The following is a 17,569-nucleotide window of genomic DNA, read 5'->3' as shown; positions in this document are numbered from 1 at the left end:
ACCAGACCAGCTGAGGGGAAACAGGCTAGCACGGTGCAACACAATATGGCACCAGACCAGCTGAGGGGAAACAGGCTAGCACGGTGCAACACAATATGGCACCACACCAGCTGAGGGGAAACAGGCTAGCACGGTGCAACACAATATGGCACCACACCAGCTGAGGGGAAACAGGCTAGCACGGTGCAACACAATATGGCACCACACCAGCTGAGGGGAAACAGGCTAGCACGGTGCAACACAATATGGCACCAGACCAGCTGAGGGGAAACAGGCTAGCACGGTGCAACACAATATGGCACCACACCAGCTGAGGGGAAACAGGCTAGCACGGTGCAACACAATATGGCACCAGACCAGCTGAGGGGAAACAGGCTAGCACGGTGCAACACAATATGGCACCACACCAGCTGAGGGGAAACAGGCTAGCACGGTGCAACACAATATGGCACCACACCAGCTGAGGGGAAAAGACAACCATCATCTCGTATCACCTCAAAAAATGTAAACCTTATCACATATTTGATTTTATATATACAGTAGTAGATTGTGTATTTCAACCTCTAGGATTAAATAAAACATTTGTTCTCCAGTTGTAAGAACTAACCTAATGTGCTTTATCTTTCTATAGCACCTCTCTACGACCAAACCTCTGAGGAACATTGCCTTTTTCTTCTCTAAGAAATCATGTGGCTTGTGGTTATATGGAGCATCTCAAGAAGAAACTCCGGTAAGGTGACAGACTTGACATTGACTGGTGACACAAGAGTCACTCTGAATGAAGCAAGGCTCCAGGCTCCTTTCCCCCGTATCTCAATCTGACCATTCTCTGTGCTGTTATCTCCTCCTCTCTCTAATCCCCCTCTCTGTCCTCCTTCCCCATTCATTTGCTTTCATTCATACAGTTTCCATTTGGCTCTGACTGCAGTCCATCAATCTTACCCCAAGTTGAGAGACAGAGGGAGAGAGAGAAATAAGAGAGAAATAAGAGTGAAATAAGAGGGAAATACGGGTTAAGGAGGAGTAGAGGAGAGAGGACAAGAAGGGGTAGAGAGGGTGGAATAAAAAAATAAAGGCATTTCCAGGAAGCTCCATTTGAAATCACAAGATGGGCTTCCTGTAGGTGGAAACAGAGCTGGAGAAAAGAGACCATACGAGGCCATGTATGAGACCATATGAGGCCGTGTATGAGGCCGTGTATGAGGTCATGTATGAGGCCGTGTATGAGGCCGTGTATGAGGCCGTGTATGAGCAGGCTGTTTTTAGAGCATCAATGCTCCCTCAAGTGAGACTAACCTAGAAAAACACAATGAAAAGGCACAACTCAATGGGAGATGAAGAAAATCATAGATGACTGTAGGAGTCTATAGTATTTCATCTGTGATCATCAGAACAGTATCTGTGATTCACAGGAACAGTGTGTGTGCGCGTGTTTGTGCGAGTTCTGCCCGGTTTCACAATGCAGGTAAAAAAGGACAGACACTACGGCCTTATCTGGACAACTACAGGAAGAACATCTCCCTCCCTCTCTCCCTCCCTCACCCATCCTCTTTCTCTTTCATGCGCCCTCTCAACATATCCCCCTTAGACACAGGAATCAATGTGGCGTTCAGACGGTCTCTTTTTACACAGACAGGGGCATTGTGATAGAGAGATAAGGGGTGAAAGAGGGAGACCAAGCGTGTGAACAAATAAAACCAGAACCAGATTGACATGACTGTGTGGTATGAAAAGAGCTCATCTCTGTCAAAGGGCTATCACACAACTAAACACAAGTCAAGGAGGATTTTGAATAGACCATTTATAAATCAAAAGGGAGGACAATATGTGTCATCGTAAGAGGCGGGAAAATGACAAGCAATAGGCGAGAGGACACATACCACATCACTGAACAGCGCATGACAGAAAAATCAATGAGCGACCACACACACACAGCTCACATGAATGCACGCACACTATCTTAATGAGGGATGACAGGGGGATAAGAGGACAGCACCTGTCTCCCACACACCTCCTATGACCTCCTTATTTCAACCTCTCTCTGTATTCAGCCCCTCAGCCAAGCTATTTATCTCCATATATCACTCAATGTTCATATACCGAGCGTCAATCTCAGTTCTCTTCTTTTCCCGACGCCTAAAAACTCACACACATACACACAAAAAAAATCAGCAGATCAAATGGGCATGGCTTACCTCCAGTTGCCCCCTCAGCTCCTTGACGTGGGCAGAGTCCTGTGATAGCTCCTCCCTCTGGGAGGCGTCAGCCAGGACGTTGACGGTAGTTTCGGCCTCCTGAAGCCACTTGAGGAAGGCCTCCAGCTCCCTGAGGGAAGTCTGTAGAGCAGTCAGGTCACTGTCCAGCTGGGCCTGGCGGTCACTAGCCCTGTCATTCAATCAACACACTAATTAGTTGATCAATGTAATGTTCAATGATCAAGCATTGGTTTGGTTGGACGTCATTGTTTAATTAGCTATCTGAGTATAATTCAAATATCTCATAACATTATCAAAGTGATATTTGTGTGTGTGTGTGTGTGGGGGGGGGGGATTCTTCTATCCTTGTAGGATAGTAAAACAAGGGACATTCTCCCTCGTGGGGACATTTCCCACATCCCCATGAGCTTAGTGGTTAGGTTTAGGGTTACAATTAGGGTTGGGTTAGGTTTAGGGTTACAATTAGGGTTGGGTTAGGTTTAGGGAAAATAGGATATTGAATGGACATTTATTTTAGGTCCCTACAAGGATAGAAGAACATAACGTGTGTGTGTGTGTGTGTGTGTGTGTGTGTGTGTGTGTGTGTGTGTGTGTGTGTGTGTGTGTGTGTGTGTGTGTGTGTGTGTGTGTGTGTGTGTGTGTGTGTGGTCCAACTTTGCCATCTTTTGGGTTTCTAAAGTCCTCACATCTATAGTAAAACAAGTGGGGACATTTTGCCGGTCCCCAAAAGGAAAACTGCTATTTTAGGTTTAGGGGTTAGGTTTCGGGTTAGGGTTAAGATTAGGAGTTAGGTTTTGGGAAAATAGGATTTTGAATGTAAATAAATGTTTTGGTCCCCCCTGTGTGTGTGTGTGTGTGTGTGTGTGTGTGTGTGTGTGTGTGTGTGTGTGTGTGTGTGTGTGTGTGTGTGTGTGTGTGTGTGTGTGTGTGTGTGTGTGTGTGTGTGTGTGTGTGTGTGTGTGTGTGTGTGTGTGTGTGTGTGTGTGTGTGTGTGTGTGTGTGTGTGTGTGTGTGTGTCCACCTGTTGTTGATGCTGTTCCAGGCTCTGTTGTGTTTGTCTGTGACCTCTTTGATCCTCCTCGTGTCATCTGCAGAATACTCTCGCAGGAGCTGATTGGACAGCTCGTTAAAGGTTACCACAGTACCCTGACCTCTTCCCAGGTCTTGCAAGAACAGCTGGAGAAGAAAACATAAACAAACAACAAATAACAACATACTCCTCACTGACTAAACAGTAGCAGCAAATGGCGTTCTAAATCTTTATTTAACTTCTTTCATATCCACGTCTAATGCCTTTTAATCTCACTGCAATTATCACAGTTCCCTCAGGATCTCACTTTGTTTACTAAAGGTATGCTAAATGAGAAATAATTATTACCTTGTCAGAGGTATCCTCACAGTACCTGTTCTAGGGCATTGGAACTACAGTAAAGTACCACAGTGAGTTAAACACAGATGCCCTCTAGTGTTTCAGGTTGGCGTTGCATTGGCCACCCGAAAAGAAAGTCTACATCTGACAATCCCCACATAAAACAGCTCATATACATACCATTATCTGCCTGCTTGGCATGTTTGAACAGCTCTCATTAACACTATCAATAACAGTCGTGACATACCAACAGTAAGCCCTGTCATTTGCATATACTCATCATAATCAGTATGTCACACCAGCGATATTAAAACGCATGATGAAAGGTACAAAATGTGTGTGTTATCTATCGGGCTAGCATGCAAACACACATAAACATACTTTCCAAAAACAGTTGAGTCACAGATCTAGAATCAGATTACTACCCAATACTACCCAATCCTAACTTTAACGATTAGCATAATGAAAAATATCACACCTTTTATCAGTGGTTCGGGGCTACTCTCATCTAGCTAATGGGGCAGGGGGTCAGTAGTTCAAAGATGAAGGGTCAGTGTATCTCTCACCTTGTTGTCACTGAGCTGTTTGGTCAGGGGTTCCCTGGAGAGCTGCAGTAGGTTGTGCAGGCGCCCCTCGTTCTGACCAATCAGAGCCTTCACCTCCTGCCTCTGCTCCTCCCACTGGTCGCTGTGGCCAATCATACTGTCCAGCTGCTGGAGCCGTGCCTCTACGCCGTGCTGCGTGTTGTCCCATTGGCTATGCACCTTCTCTACTGCAGTGAGAGGGACGGAGGGAAAAGATAAATAGTGGTGGTAATATTACCAGATAGAAAGTAATGCATATCCATGCACAGCCTGCAAGCCACTGACACAGACCAGATCTACATTTTAAAAAGTCTAATAAATCCATGTAATACAGCCTACACCTTCACAATAAATCCATGTAATACAGCCTACACCTTCACAATAAATCCATGTAATACAGCCTACACCTTCACAATAAATCCATGTAATACAGCCTACACCTTCACAATAAATCCATGTAATACAGCCTACACCTTCACAATAAATCATGTAATACAGCCTACACCTTCACAATAAATCCATGTAATACAGCCTACACCTTCACAATAAATCCATGTAATACAGCCTACACCTTCACAATAAATCCATGTAATACAGCCTACACCTTCACAATAAATCCATCATTTATTTTAGACAGGTCTAAACAAACATGATATGAAGATAATGTAGTCTACTTCAAAAGAAAAGAATAGCGTACTCTGAGTTGTCGTTATGTTAGGTCCTGATCTGGCTATGCCATATGGCTGTGGGGTACACTAGTTCATTTAGCAGACAAGATTTACTTAGAATTCCATTATTTTATAGCATGAAGAACAGAACTGAACATAGCTGAATAAAACAGAAAGGATATTTTCACCAAACGATTTGAGGGAGTGTAGCACATGTGTCTATTCTGTGTTGAGGTGTTAACAAAGATACAGGTACTCCTATATGCTTCATTTAGAGTAAATCATATAACTTTAATTGTGATACAAATGTTGGGCTATTTATTTAGATGTTTTATATATTCTAAGGGACAGTTGTGGGATGCGATTGAGCCCAAATGAATATAACCACTAGCATCAAAAAACCTGTTTGAAGCAATGAGCCTGACATGACAGATGAGAACGTTTAGCTTAAAATGTTGATAGCCTAATAGTTTATTTCTTCACATTATAAACACAGCGATGAGCCCACTGCAGTAGGCTATAAGCATGAATATTCCATTAGCAGGAAAACACCATTATCAGTGACCGCATTATGCATGTAATGCTTTTATTATAAAGGTGCATTTGTAGGTTGAAAATGTACTTCCCCAAACTTGAAACTCACGTGCTGTGTATGTATGTCAGTTAGGCTTTACACCCCTTGTAAAACAGATTCATGTGCTTCATTTGAAGAAGTTATTTGGACACTTTAGTTGTAATACACACATGAGGTGTGATACTGACCTTATTAAAACATATAGGCCTATGGGCTAGGCTACATGAGGTGTGATACTGACCTTATTAAAACATATAGGCCTATGGGCTAGGCTACATGAGGTGTGATACTGACCTTATTAAAACATATAGGTCTATGGGCTAGGCTACATGAGGTGTGATACTAACCTTATTAAAACATATAGGCCTATGGGCTAGGCTACATGAGGTGTGATACTGACCTTATTAAAACATATAGGCCTATGGGCTAGGCTACATGAGGTGTGATACTGACCTTATTAAAACATATAGGCCTATGGGCTAGGCTACATGAGGTGTGATACTAACCTTATTAAAACATATAGGCCTATGGGCTAGGCTACATGAGGTGTGATACTGACCTTATTAAAACATATAGGCCTATGGGCTAGGCTACATGAGGTGTGATACTGACCTTATTAAAACATATAGGCCTATGGGCTAGGCTACATGAGGTGTGATACTGACCTTATTAAAACATATAGGCCTATGGGCTAGGCTACATGAGGTGTGATACTGACCTTATTAAAACATATAGGTCTATGGGCTAGGCTACATGAGGTGTGATACTAACCTTATTAAAACATATAGGCCTATGGGCTAGGCTACATGAGGTGTGATACTGACCTTATTAAAACATATAGGCCTATGGGCTAGGCTACATGAGGTGTGATACTGACCTTATTAAAACATATAGGCCTATGGGCTAGGCTACATGAGGTGTGATACTGACCTTATTAAAACATATAGGCCTATGGGCTAGGCTACATGAGGTGTGATACTAACCTTATTAAAACATATAGGCCTATGGGCTAGGCTACATGAGGTGTGATACTGACCTTATTAAAACATATAGGCCTATGGGCTAGGCTACATGAGGTGTGATACTGACCTTATTAAAACATATAGGCCTATGGGCTAGGCTACATGAGGTGTGATACTGACCTTATTAAAACATATAGGCCTATGGGCTAGGCTACATGAGGTGTGATACTGACCTTATTAAAACATATAGGCCTATGGGCTAGGCTACATGAGGTGTGATACTAACCTTATTAAAACATATAGGCCTATGGGCTAGGCTACATGAGGTGTGATACTGACCTTATTAAAACATATAGGTCTATGGGCTAGGCTACATGAGGTGTGATACTGACCTTGTTAAAACATATAGGCCTATGGGCTAGGCTACATGAGGTGTGATACTGACCTTATTAAAACATATAGGTCTATGGGCTAGGCTACATGAGGTGTGATACTGACCTTGTTAAAACATATAGGCCTATGGGCTAGGCTACATGAGGTGTGATACTGACCTTATTAAAACATATAGGCCTATGGGCTAGGCTACATGAGGTGTGATACTGACCTTATTAAAACATATAGGCCTATGGGCTAGGCTACATGAGGTGTGATACTGACCTTATTAAAACATATAGGCCTATGGGCTAGGCTACATGAGGTGTGATACTGACCTTATTAAAACATATAGGCCTATGGGCTAGGCTACATGAGGTGTGATACTGACCTTATTAAAACATATAGGCCTATGGGCTAGGCTACATGAGGTGTGATACTGACCTTATTAAAACATATAGGCCTATGGGCTAGGCTACATGAGGTGTGATACTGACCTTATTAAAACATATTGGCCTATGGGCTAGGCTACATGAGGTGTGATACTAACCTTATTAAAACATATAGGCCTATGGGCTAGGCTACATGAGGTGTGATACTGACCTTATTAAAACATATAGGTCTATGGGCTAGGCTACATGAGGTGTGATACTGACCTTATTAAAACATATAGGTCTATGGGCTAGGCTACATGAGGTGTGATACTGACCTTATTAAAACATATAGGTCTATGGGCTAGGCTACATGAGGTGTGATACTGACCTTATTAAAACATATAGGCCTATGGGCTAGGCTACATGAGGTGTGATACTGACCTTATTAAAACATATTGGCCTATGGGCTAGGCTACATGAGGTGTGATACTAACCTTATTAAAACATATAGGTCTATGGGCTAGGCTACATGAGGTGTGATACTGACCTTATTAAAACATATAGGCCTATGGGCTAGGCTACATGAGGTGTGATACTGACCTTATTAAAACATATTGGCCTATGGGCTAGGCTACATGAGGTGTGATACTAACCTTATTAAAACATATAGGCCTATGGGCGAGGCTATATGAGGTGCGTGACTATAATTTGAAAAAGTCGCATAATAAAGCATGCGATGGGCATCATTCACAGGTGATCATATATCATTCACAAGTGATAGACTAATATTGTCACCAATGACACTTCTTGATTTAGTCTTTACATACGCTTAATAATATATGTGTGAAATTTGTTTTGATATAGAACAGACCATTATCATGCACCTGTCTCGAAACAGAGGCAGGGGGAAAAAATACATGTCATCTCTGCACTTAAATAGCAAATGGAGGACACTTTTACCGTGGTTAATTTTTATGCCAGCCAGGTAGGCTATACTCCCGTTGTAAAGAGAAGCAATGTGCTTAATATTAGAAAGTTGAGAAATGAAATAAATACAATAGGCCTAGCCTATAGAAAGCTGATGGGATCCTCCGGTTTTTAATAGAGGCCATCACTCTGTTTCCTCACGCAATTGCATAGCCTATAGAAATGTTGCGCAACATAAGCTCATGGGCTCTCATGAAGTGTTTGATTAGATTTTTGATTACATTTGCATTGATGTCAGAGTAATTAGAGGGACAATCGAGTGATGAGTACCAGGAAGTTAGCATATTTGGTAGGCTACTAATGACCATCAGCAGCATCAGAGCTTAGTGAAGCCAAATTACCGTGACTAAATGGTCACGTGGAATTTGACTGCCGGTGTGGCAGTAATACGGTCACCGCAACAGCCCTAGTTGTGGGTTGTTAGTTTGAACTCAAGGTTGGGTAGGTGAGGTGTACCTTCATGCTTTCTCCTATGAGCATACGGTACATACGTTTCTCAGTGATGGAGGTGCGTACATCCAGGTTGGACGTCTTGTTCTTTATGTTCTGGGCCAGAGTGAAGATGTCCTCCAGCTGGGGGTGACGCTGCTCCAGGTCACTTTTAGTCACCTGGACAGAATATCTCATTATAAAGTCCTTTTTACATGAACATATTACAGTAACCACAACCACAGGTGCAAATACTATTACAAACACGACTCCCAGGTATAGAGGTTTATCTACATACACACTCACTCAATGTTCATTGCAAGTTACAGTATATGCCACAGGTGACTAAAGTCATCACCCAGTACACTCCACCAGTCCCCATTAATTCACACACACCTGTAGGCGTCCCATGGTGGTGCGTATCTCCTCTGTGTCCCCTACAGTAACGATGTTGGACTTGAGCATCTGTGTGATGAGCAGCAGCCAGTCAGCCAGCTCTGTGGCCGTCTCGTTCAGATCTGTGGGGGCCACCAGCTCTGGGCTGCGGGGGGTCTGGTGGTGCCGGTCCTCACTCATCAGACTGGCCATCTGTACTGCCGATGGGACCACTGACACTGGGGATGGACACGGGGGGAGGAGGGAGGTAGAGAGAGGCCAATTTGATTTGATCCAATGTTTATTTGTATTCAGTTTTGCCGTTGACAGATTACAAATTCTGTTGTTAAAAACAGATAGGAATGTTAAAGTAGTAACTAGTAATTCATAATTCTGGTTAAGTTACCTGAGAGTTGTTGTTGTTGGGCGACATGGTGGGTCCATGGAGAAGAAACAGGATGTTGCAATGGAGACAACATAGGTGGGTGTTGAGAATCCTTCAACCTTCCGTCCAGAGCCTTCCAGTCTGCCGCCAGCTGCTCTACCTTACTCTACACACAGGGGGCACAGGAGAGCACACACACATCTGTCTTCACTTGGAGTTACAGTCGATGTTGACTACAGTTTAACAAACATTTTGTTTTTGTCCTGTTGTTTCATGGGGTATTTTTTGTTCATTGTGTGTTGATGCAACTGTGTTATGCTTGTTGTTGGCCAAAGCAGACCTTCTCCAGGGGAAGCAGCTGTTGTCGTCTTTGTAGTTCTATGGAGCGGGCCAACAGTTCCTCAAGCTCTCTCTTACGCTCCCTCATAGCTGCTGCCAGAACCTACAACACAGAGAGAGACAGACAGACATAGAGACAGACAGACAGGTGTGGCTGAATGTCTCCATCTAAAGGAGACAGTTATGGTCCAATCAAATAAAGAGACCTTGTTAACAAAGTACAATAAAACACTGGATTTAAGGTTCTGCCTAGGCATCTTCAATTTAGCGTGGTTCGCCAACGTGCTGTGTGTGAGTATTACCTGGCTCTCTGCAGGGCTGACACCTCTCCCACTGAGGCTCTGGTGTGTGACCTGGACCCAGTCGGTCATTCTGTTCATCTTGTCCTGGAACTGACCATGACTCTGTAGGTTCCCCTCCACCTCTCCTACTTTATCTAACAACTCTTGAGTCACCTAGAGGAGAAGCAGGGAGGAAGGAAAACCGAGACAAAGAGACAGACAAGGAATGGAGAGAAGGTAAAGGAGAGAGATTGTCAATTTCCATTAGCACTTTTTTATTGTTACTCTCTTCTCCAGTTTAAGTTGACATTAAGGCTACTTAGTTGCATTAGGTTCATTAGGAAATGTAGGTTGAATAGGTCCTTCTCACCTTGCTCCAGTTGAGGTTGATGGTCCTAAGTTTGCTCATGTGCTGATCTCTCTCCTGAGGACTCACACTCTGATTGGCCAGAATCTGGGGGCCGTTCTTGTTCAGCCAACCAAGACGCTCGTTCTGGGTGTCCATCTCCTCAGCCAGGGTCTAGAGTGAGATAGGTGAAAGAGAGGTGAAGGAGGGTTAGGGAGAGATGAGAGGTGAAGGAGGGTTAGGGAGAGATGAGAGGTGAAGGGGGGTTAGGGAGAGATGAGAGGTGAAGGAGGGTTAGGGAGAGATGAGAGGTGAAGGGGGGTTAGGGAGAGATGAGAGGTGAAGGAGGGATAGGGAGAGATGAGAGGTGTAGGAGGGTTAGGGAGAGATGAGAGAGAGGTGAAGGAGGGTTAGAGAGAGATGAGAGAGAGGTGAAGGAGGGTTAGGGAGAGATGAGAGAGAGAGGTGAAGGAGGGTTAGGGAGAGATGAGAGAGAGAGGTGAAGGAGGGTTAGGGAGAGATGAGAGAGAGGTGAAGGAGGGTTAGGGAGAAATGAGAGAGAGGTGAAGGAGGGTTAGGGAGAAATGAGAGAGAGGTGAAGGAGGGTTAGGGAGAAATGAGAGAGAGGTGAAGGAGGGTTAGGGAGAGATGAGAGAGAGGTGAAGGAGGGTTAGGGAGAGGAGAGAGGTGAAGGAGGGTTAGGGAGAGGAGAGAGGTGAAGGAGGGTTAGGGAGAGATGAGAGGTGAAGGAGGGTTAGGGAGAGATGAGAGGTGTAGGAGGGTTAGGGAGAGATGAGAGAGAGGTGAAGGAGGGTTAGAGAGAGATGAGAGAGAGGTGAAGGAGGGTTAGGGAGATATGAGAGAGTTGAAGGAGGGTTAGGGAGAGGAGAGAGGTGAAGGAGGGTTAGAGAGAGAGATGAGAGAGAGGTGAAGGAGGGTTAGGGAGATATGAGAGAGTTGAAGGAGGGTTAGGGAGAGGAGAGAGGTGAAGGAGGGTTAGAGAGAGATGAGAGAGAGGTGAAGGAGGGTTAGGGAGATATGAGAGAGTTGAAGGAGGGTTAGGGAGAGATGAGAGAGAGGTGAAGGAGGGTTAGAGAGAGATGAGAGAGAGGTGAAGGAGGGTTAGGGAGATATGAGAGAGTTGAAGGAGGGTTAGGGAGAGGAGAGAGGTGAAGGAGGGTTAGGGAGATATGAGAGAGTTGAAGGAGGGTTAGGGAGAGATGAGAGAGAGGTGAAGGAGGGTTAGGGAGAGATGAGAGATGAAGGAGGGTTAGGGAGAGATGAGAGGGAAGTAACAGGGAGATGAAAAGGGGTTAATTTGATTATTAAGGGGTGAATGAAGGGGTTGGAAAAGATGTGGGTTAGTGGGGCAACAGGTTCTGGCCCTGAGCCTTACCTTGAGTTCTTTGAGGTTCTTGTCGGTAGCGGTGACAGGAAGAGAGCTCACAGCACACTCAGCCTCTTCCAGCCACAGAGCCAGGTCTCCACTACGCCTCACCAGCTCTGATAAGGCAGGGTCACCTCCAGCCAGCCTGCACACACATACACAGGTACAAACACACACACACACATACACAGGTACAAACACACATTCAAACACACACACATACACAGGTACAAACACACACACACACACAGATTGAGATGTATTTCTCTACGGCTGCCGTGTGCATGCCTAATCCTGACGTTTAGGATATATTTGTATACTGATCCATCATGCTGATATCAACCATTACAGCCTAGGACATTGATGCAGAAAATATTCATAAATCTGGATAAATGGATAAACTATTTCATTGGTGCATATCTGCACCATAGTAACAGTAACATTCTAGTTAATCATCCTCATATAAACATACAAAAATATTTAAACATGCTTTTTCCATTGGACACAATTTTTGAGGCCCGAAATGCCCTTCAATTCACCCTTAAAAAACGGTACTATTTTTAGGGCGACTGTGCTTCGTTTCCATGGTGTTCATCTACGTGGTTACCTGCGCTGTCTGTCCAGCACCTGTCTTTGCACGGCCCTGCAGCGCTGTCCCAGGGCCTCCAACTTGTTCTCCATCAGTGGCCCATCAGGGGCCGACAGCTGCCCAATGATCCTCTCCCCTGTCTGGCTCAACCCGGCCAGGACAGGCATGTGACTGGCTAGACCCTCCTCCAGCTCCTATAGGGAAGAGAGATGGGCTACTGATCAACATAAAACTAGGAAATAAAGTTGTATTAATCAACAGAATGACTCAATTGGAAATTATCTGGTATGAATAATGGATAGCAACTATAGGTATTGGATAGATTGGACTCTAACGGCAACAAGCAACTATTGCTAGCTGTTTCACGCATCCTACAGATAATTATGATGATGTTAGTTGTAGAGATACTATATAATATTAGCAATAAAAAATATTCATCTCCTTGTTTTTCAGTCTCTCACTCCCTATCTCCCTCTCTCGTTCCCTCTCCCTCTCTCGTTCCTTCTCTCGTTCCCTCTCCCTCTCTCTCGTTCCCTCTCCCCTCTCTCGTTCCCTCTCCCCTCTCTCGTTCCCTCTCCCTCTCTCGTTCCCTCTCCCTCTCTCGTTCCTTCTCTCGTTCCCTCTCCCTCTCTCTCGTTCCCTCTCCCTCTCTCGTTCCCTCTCCCTCTCTCGTTCCCTCTCCCTCTCTCGTTCCCTCTCCCTCTCTCGTTCCCTCTCCCTCTCTCGTTCCCTCTCCCTCTCTCGTTCCCTCTCCCTCTCTCGTTCCCTCTCCCTCTCTCGTTCCCTCTCCCTCTCTCGTTCCCTCTCCCTCTCTCGTTCCCTCTCCCTCTCTCGTTCCCTCCCTCTCTCTCGTTCCCTCTCCCTCTCTCTCGTTCCCTCTCCCTCTCTCGTTCCCTCTCCCTCTCGTTCCCTCTCCCTCTCTCGTTCCCTCTCCCTCTCTCGTTCCCTCTCCCTCTCTCGTTCCCTCTCCCTCTCTCGTTCCCTCTCCCTCTCTCGTTCCCTCTCCATCTCTCGTTCCCTCTCCCTCTACTGTAATGAACGACAGAGCGTGAAAAGTGTTGGATAATTAAGAAGAGAAGCTGTATTGTTCACAACACTTTTTCTCTCCAAAACTCCCCAACCGCATCGGTTGGGGAGTCTGATTTGTTTGATCGTATTCAGATTATGGAAATAATTGTGTTCATCATAAATAAAACATGTCAGAGTTCTCATTGAAGTGAGTGAGTTATACACACATTTATATTTCTCACACAGACACACACACAGACACACACCACACACCACACACCACACACACACACACACACACACACACACACACACACACACACACACACACACACACACACACACACACACACACACAGAGACACAGAGACACAGAGACACAGAGACACAGAGACACAGACACACTCTCTGACCTCCTGGTGTGTCCTGGCTGTGTCCAGGTCCAGTTGTCCATCAGGTCCTGTTCCCTCAGTGAGGACCAGTTCTATGTCGGTCAGCCACTGGCTCAGGTCGTTCAGGTCACAATGGAACTGTCTCCACTCCTCCACCACACGGTCAAAACTCCTACAGGCAGACAAGGGACAGCAGATATTCAATCACTTACCTTAACCATTAGTGTGGAAACTAGCTTTACCTAGACCAACACCTAACCTTAACCATTAGGGAGGAAACTAGCTTTACCTAGACCAACACCTAACCTTAACCATTAGGGTGGAAACTAGTTTTACCTAGACCAACACCTAACCTTATCCATTAGGGTGGAAACTAGTTTTACCCAGACCAACACCTAACCTTAACCATTAGGGAGGAAACTAGTTTTACCCAGACCAACACCTAACCTTAACCATTAGGGAGGAAACTAGTTTTACCCAGACCAACACCTAACCTTAACCATTAGGGAGGAAACTAGTTTTACCCAGACCAACACCTAACCTTAACCATTAGGGAGGAAACTAGTTTTACCCAGACCAACACCTAACCTTAACCATTAGGGAGGAAACTAGTTTTACCTGGACCAACACCTAACCTTAACCATTAGGGTGGAAACTAGTTTTACCTAGACCAACACCTAACCTTAACCATTAGGGAGGAAACTAGTTTTACCTAGACCAACACCTAACCTTTAGGGTGGAAACTAGTTTTACCCAGACCAACACCTAACCTTAACCATTAGGGTGGAAACTAGTTTTACCTAGACCAACACCTAACCTTAACCATTAGGGAGGAAACTAGTTTTACCTAGACCAACACCTAACCTTAACCATTAGGGAGGAAACTAGTTTTACCTAGACCAACACCTAACCTTAACCATTAGGGTGGAAACTAGTTTTACCTAGACCAACACCTAACCATTAGGGTGGAAACTAGTTTTATCTAGACCAACACCTAACCTTAACCATTAGGGTGGAAACTAATTTTACCTAGACCAACACCTAAACTTAACCATTAGGGAGGAAACTAGTTTTACCCAGACCAACACCTAACCTTAACCATTAGGGTGGAAACTAGTTTTACCTAGACAAACACCTAACCTTAACCATTAGGGTGGAAACTAGTTTTACCCAGACCAACACCTAACCTTAACCATTAGGGTGGAAACTAGTTTTACCCAGACCAACACCTAACCTTAACCATTAGGGTGGAAACTAGTTTTACCTAGACCAACACCTAACCTTAACCATTAGGGAGGAAACTAGTTTTACCCAGACCAACACCTAACCTTAACCATTAGGGTGGAAACTAGTTTTACCCAGACCAACACCTAACCTTAACCATTAGGGTGGAAACTAGTTTTACCCAGACCAACACCTAACCTTAACCATTAGGGTGGAAACTAGCAGATCTGGAATCTGTTAAAGTCCTGATATGGCTGTAGCCTCTATTCTTATGGAATCTATTGTGAGTTGATAATGGACTGAATGAGGACATCTCCCAAATACATTTGTGTAGTAGGGATCCTCACACTTTATGGCTGACACAATTTAAGCACCAGAACTGTTTAAGGATTATGAACTGGGGGTTCATGTTATGAACTGGGGGTTCATGTTATGAACTGGGGGTTCATGTTATGAACTGGGGTTTCATGTTATGAACTGGGGTTTCATGTTATGAACTGGGGTTTCATGTTATGAACTGGGGTTCATGTTATGAACTGGGGGTTCATGTTATGAACTGGGGGTTCATGTTATGAACTGGGGGTTCATGTTATGAACTGGGGTTTCATGTTATGAACTGGGGTTTCATGTTATGAACTGGGGTTTCATGTTATGAACTGGGGGTTCATGTTATGAACTGGGGTTCATGTTATGAACTGGGGTTCATGTTATGAACTGGGGTTCATGTTATGAACTGGGGTTCATGTTATGAACTGGGGGTTCATGTTATAATAATATATAATATAATAATAATATATGCCATTTAGCAGACGCTTTTATCCAAAGCGACTTACAGTCATGTGTGCATACATTCTACGTATGGGTGGTCCCGGGGATCGAACCCACTACCCTGGCGTTACAAGCGCCATGCTCTACCAACTGAGCTACGAACTGGGGGTTCATGTTATGAACTGGGGGTTCATGTTATGAACTGGGGTTTCATGTTATGAACTGGGGTTTCATGTTATGAACTGGGGTTTCATGTTATGAACTGGGGTTTCATGTTATGAACTGGGGTTCATGTTATGAACTGGGGTTGCCTGACGTGACCAACTTTTTATTTAGTTTAGTCATTTTTTTCAGAGAGGTGGATATAGGTAATAAAAAAAATAGAAATGCATACAAAAGATAACCCCAACCCATCCCCCCCTTAGTTCCAATCCACCTGCCCACATCTTCCCTTCCCACCTAGAAACAGCACTATGAATTTGATCCCAATAGCCAGAAGGGGGAGCCATGGGAACCTTTGAACTACAGAAATTCAACAGTGGCAATATATTCATTTTGACAATAGAGATTCTGCAGGTTAAAGCAACTGGGATGTTAGTCCATCTACTGAGATCAGGTTGAATTGAGTGTTCTGTTAAAGTTTCTGCCAATGGTTTTATCTAAGGAATGAACACCTGTATTAACCATTGAGAACACCTGTATCAACCATTGTGAACACCTGTATCAACCATTGTGAACACCTGTATCAACCATTGTGAACACCTGTATTAACCATTGTGAACACCTGTATTAACCATTGTGAACACCTGTATTAACCATTGTGAACACCTGTATTAACCATTGTGAACACCTGTATTAACCATTGTGAACACCATTGTATTAACCATTGAGAACACCTGTATTAACCATTGTGACCTGTACACCTGTGAACATTAACCATTGTATCAACCATTGAGAACACCTGTATCAACCATTGTGAACACCTGTATCAACCAACCATGTATCAACCATTGTGAACACCTGTATCAACCATTGTGAACACCTGTATTAACCATTGTGAACACCTGTATTAACCATTGAACACCCATTTGAAACCATTGTGAACACCTGTATTAACCATTGTGAACACCTGTATTAACCATTGTGAACACCTGTATTAACCATTGTGAACACCTGTATTAACCATTGAGAACACCTGTATTAACCATTGAGAACACCTGTATTAACCATTGAGAACACCTGTATTAACCATTGAGAACACCTGTATTAACCATTGTGTACACCTGTATTAACCATTGAGAACACCTGTATTAACCATTGAGAACACCTGTATCAACCATTGTGAACACCTGTATTAACCATTGAGAACACCTGTATTAACCATTGAGAACACCTGTATTAACCATTGTGAACACCTGTATCAACCATTGTGAACACCTGTATTAACCATTGAGAACACCTGTATTAACCACTGTGAACACCTGTATTAACCATTGTGAACACCTGTATTAACCATTGTGAACACCTGTATCAACCATTGTGAACACCTGTATGTGAACACCTGTATGTTAACATTGTGAACACCTGTATTAACCATTGTGAACACCTGTATTAACCATTGTGAACACCTGTATTAACCATTGTGAACACCTGTATTAACCATTGTGAACACCTGTATTAACCATTGTGAACACCTGTATTAACCATTGTGAACACCTGTATTAACCATTGAGAACACCTGTATTAACCATTGAGAACACCTGTATTAACCATTGTGAACACCTGTATCAACCATTGTGAACACCTGTATTAACCATTGAGAACACCTGTATTAACCATTGAGCAATAGTGGAACTAACTGATTCCCACATTTGAAATAGACCTGAGAACAAATACCATCCCTCCAGGTGATTTGCCTTTATTCAGAGTCTGATTCAGAG

General features: G+C 43.9%; 1 protein-coding gene across 7 annotated transcripts in view; it reads right to left on the bottom strand.

Annotated features, from left to right (window-relative positions):
* utrn (utrophin) overlaps nucleotides 1–17,569 on the bottom strand; it is a 392,537-nt gene that overhangs the window by 247,395 nt on the left and 127,573 nt on the right. For all 7 annotated transcript variants that reach the window (XM_046298685.1, XM_046298684.1, XM_046298690.1 and 4 more), the window contains 12 exons: nucleotides 13,659–13,809; nucleotides 12,256–12,431; nucleotides 11,658–11,793; nucleotides 10,286–10,435; nucleotides 9,937–10,089; nucleotides 9,636–9,737; nucleotides 9,317–9,461; nucleotides 8,932–9,149; nucleotides 8,598–8,715; nucleotides 4,152–4,357; nucleotides 3,238–3,392; nucleotides 2,196–2,385 (listed from right to left, as the gene is read on the bottom strand). In XM_046298685.1, coding sequence (XP_046154641.1) covers nucleotides 2,196–2,385; nucleotides 3,238–3,392; nucleotides 4,152–4,357; nucleotides 8,598–8,715; nucleotides 8,932–9,149; nucleotides 9,317–9,461; nucleotides 9,636–9,737; nucleotides 9,937–10,089; nucleotides 10,286–10,435; nucleotides 11,658–11,793; nucleotides 12,256–12,431; nucleotides 13,659–13,809 — 1,900 coding nt within the window. The remainder of the gene's footprint in view (nucleotides 1–2,195; nucleotides 2,386–3,237; nucleotides 3,393–4,151; nucleotides 4,358–8,597; nucleotides 8,716–8,931; nucleotides 9,150–9,316; nucleotides 9,462–9,635; nucleotides 9,738–9,936; nucleotides 10,090–10,285; nucleotides 10,436–11,657; nucleotides 11,794–12,255; nucleotides 12,432–13,658; nucleotides 13,810–17,569) is intronic.

Source organism: Oncorhynchus gorbuscha, linkage group LG14, assembly GCF_021184085.1.
Source record: "Oncorhynchus gorbuscha isolate QuinsamMale2020 ecotype Even-year linkage group LG14, OgorEven_v1.0, whole genome shotgun sequence".
NCBI lineage: Eukaryota > Metazoa > Chordata > Actinopteri > Salmoniformes > Salmonidae > Oncorhynchus > Oncorhynchus gorbuscha.
Note: the sequence above shows the minus strand (reverse complement) of the source record. Positions and strands in the feature narration are given on the sequence as shown.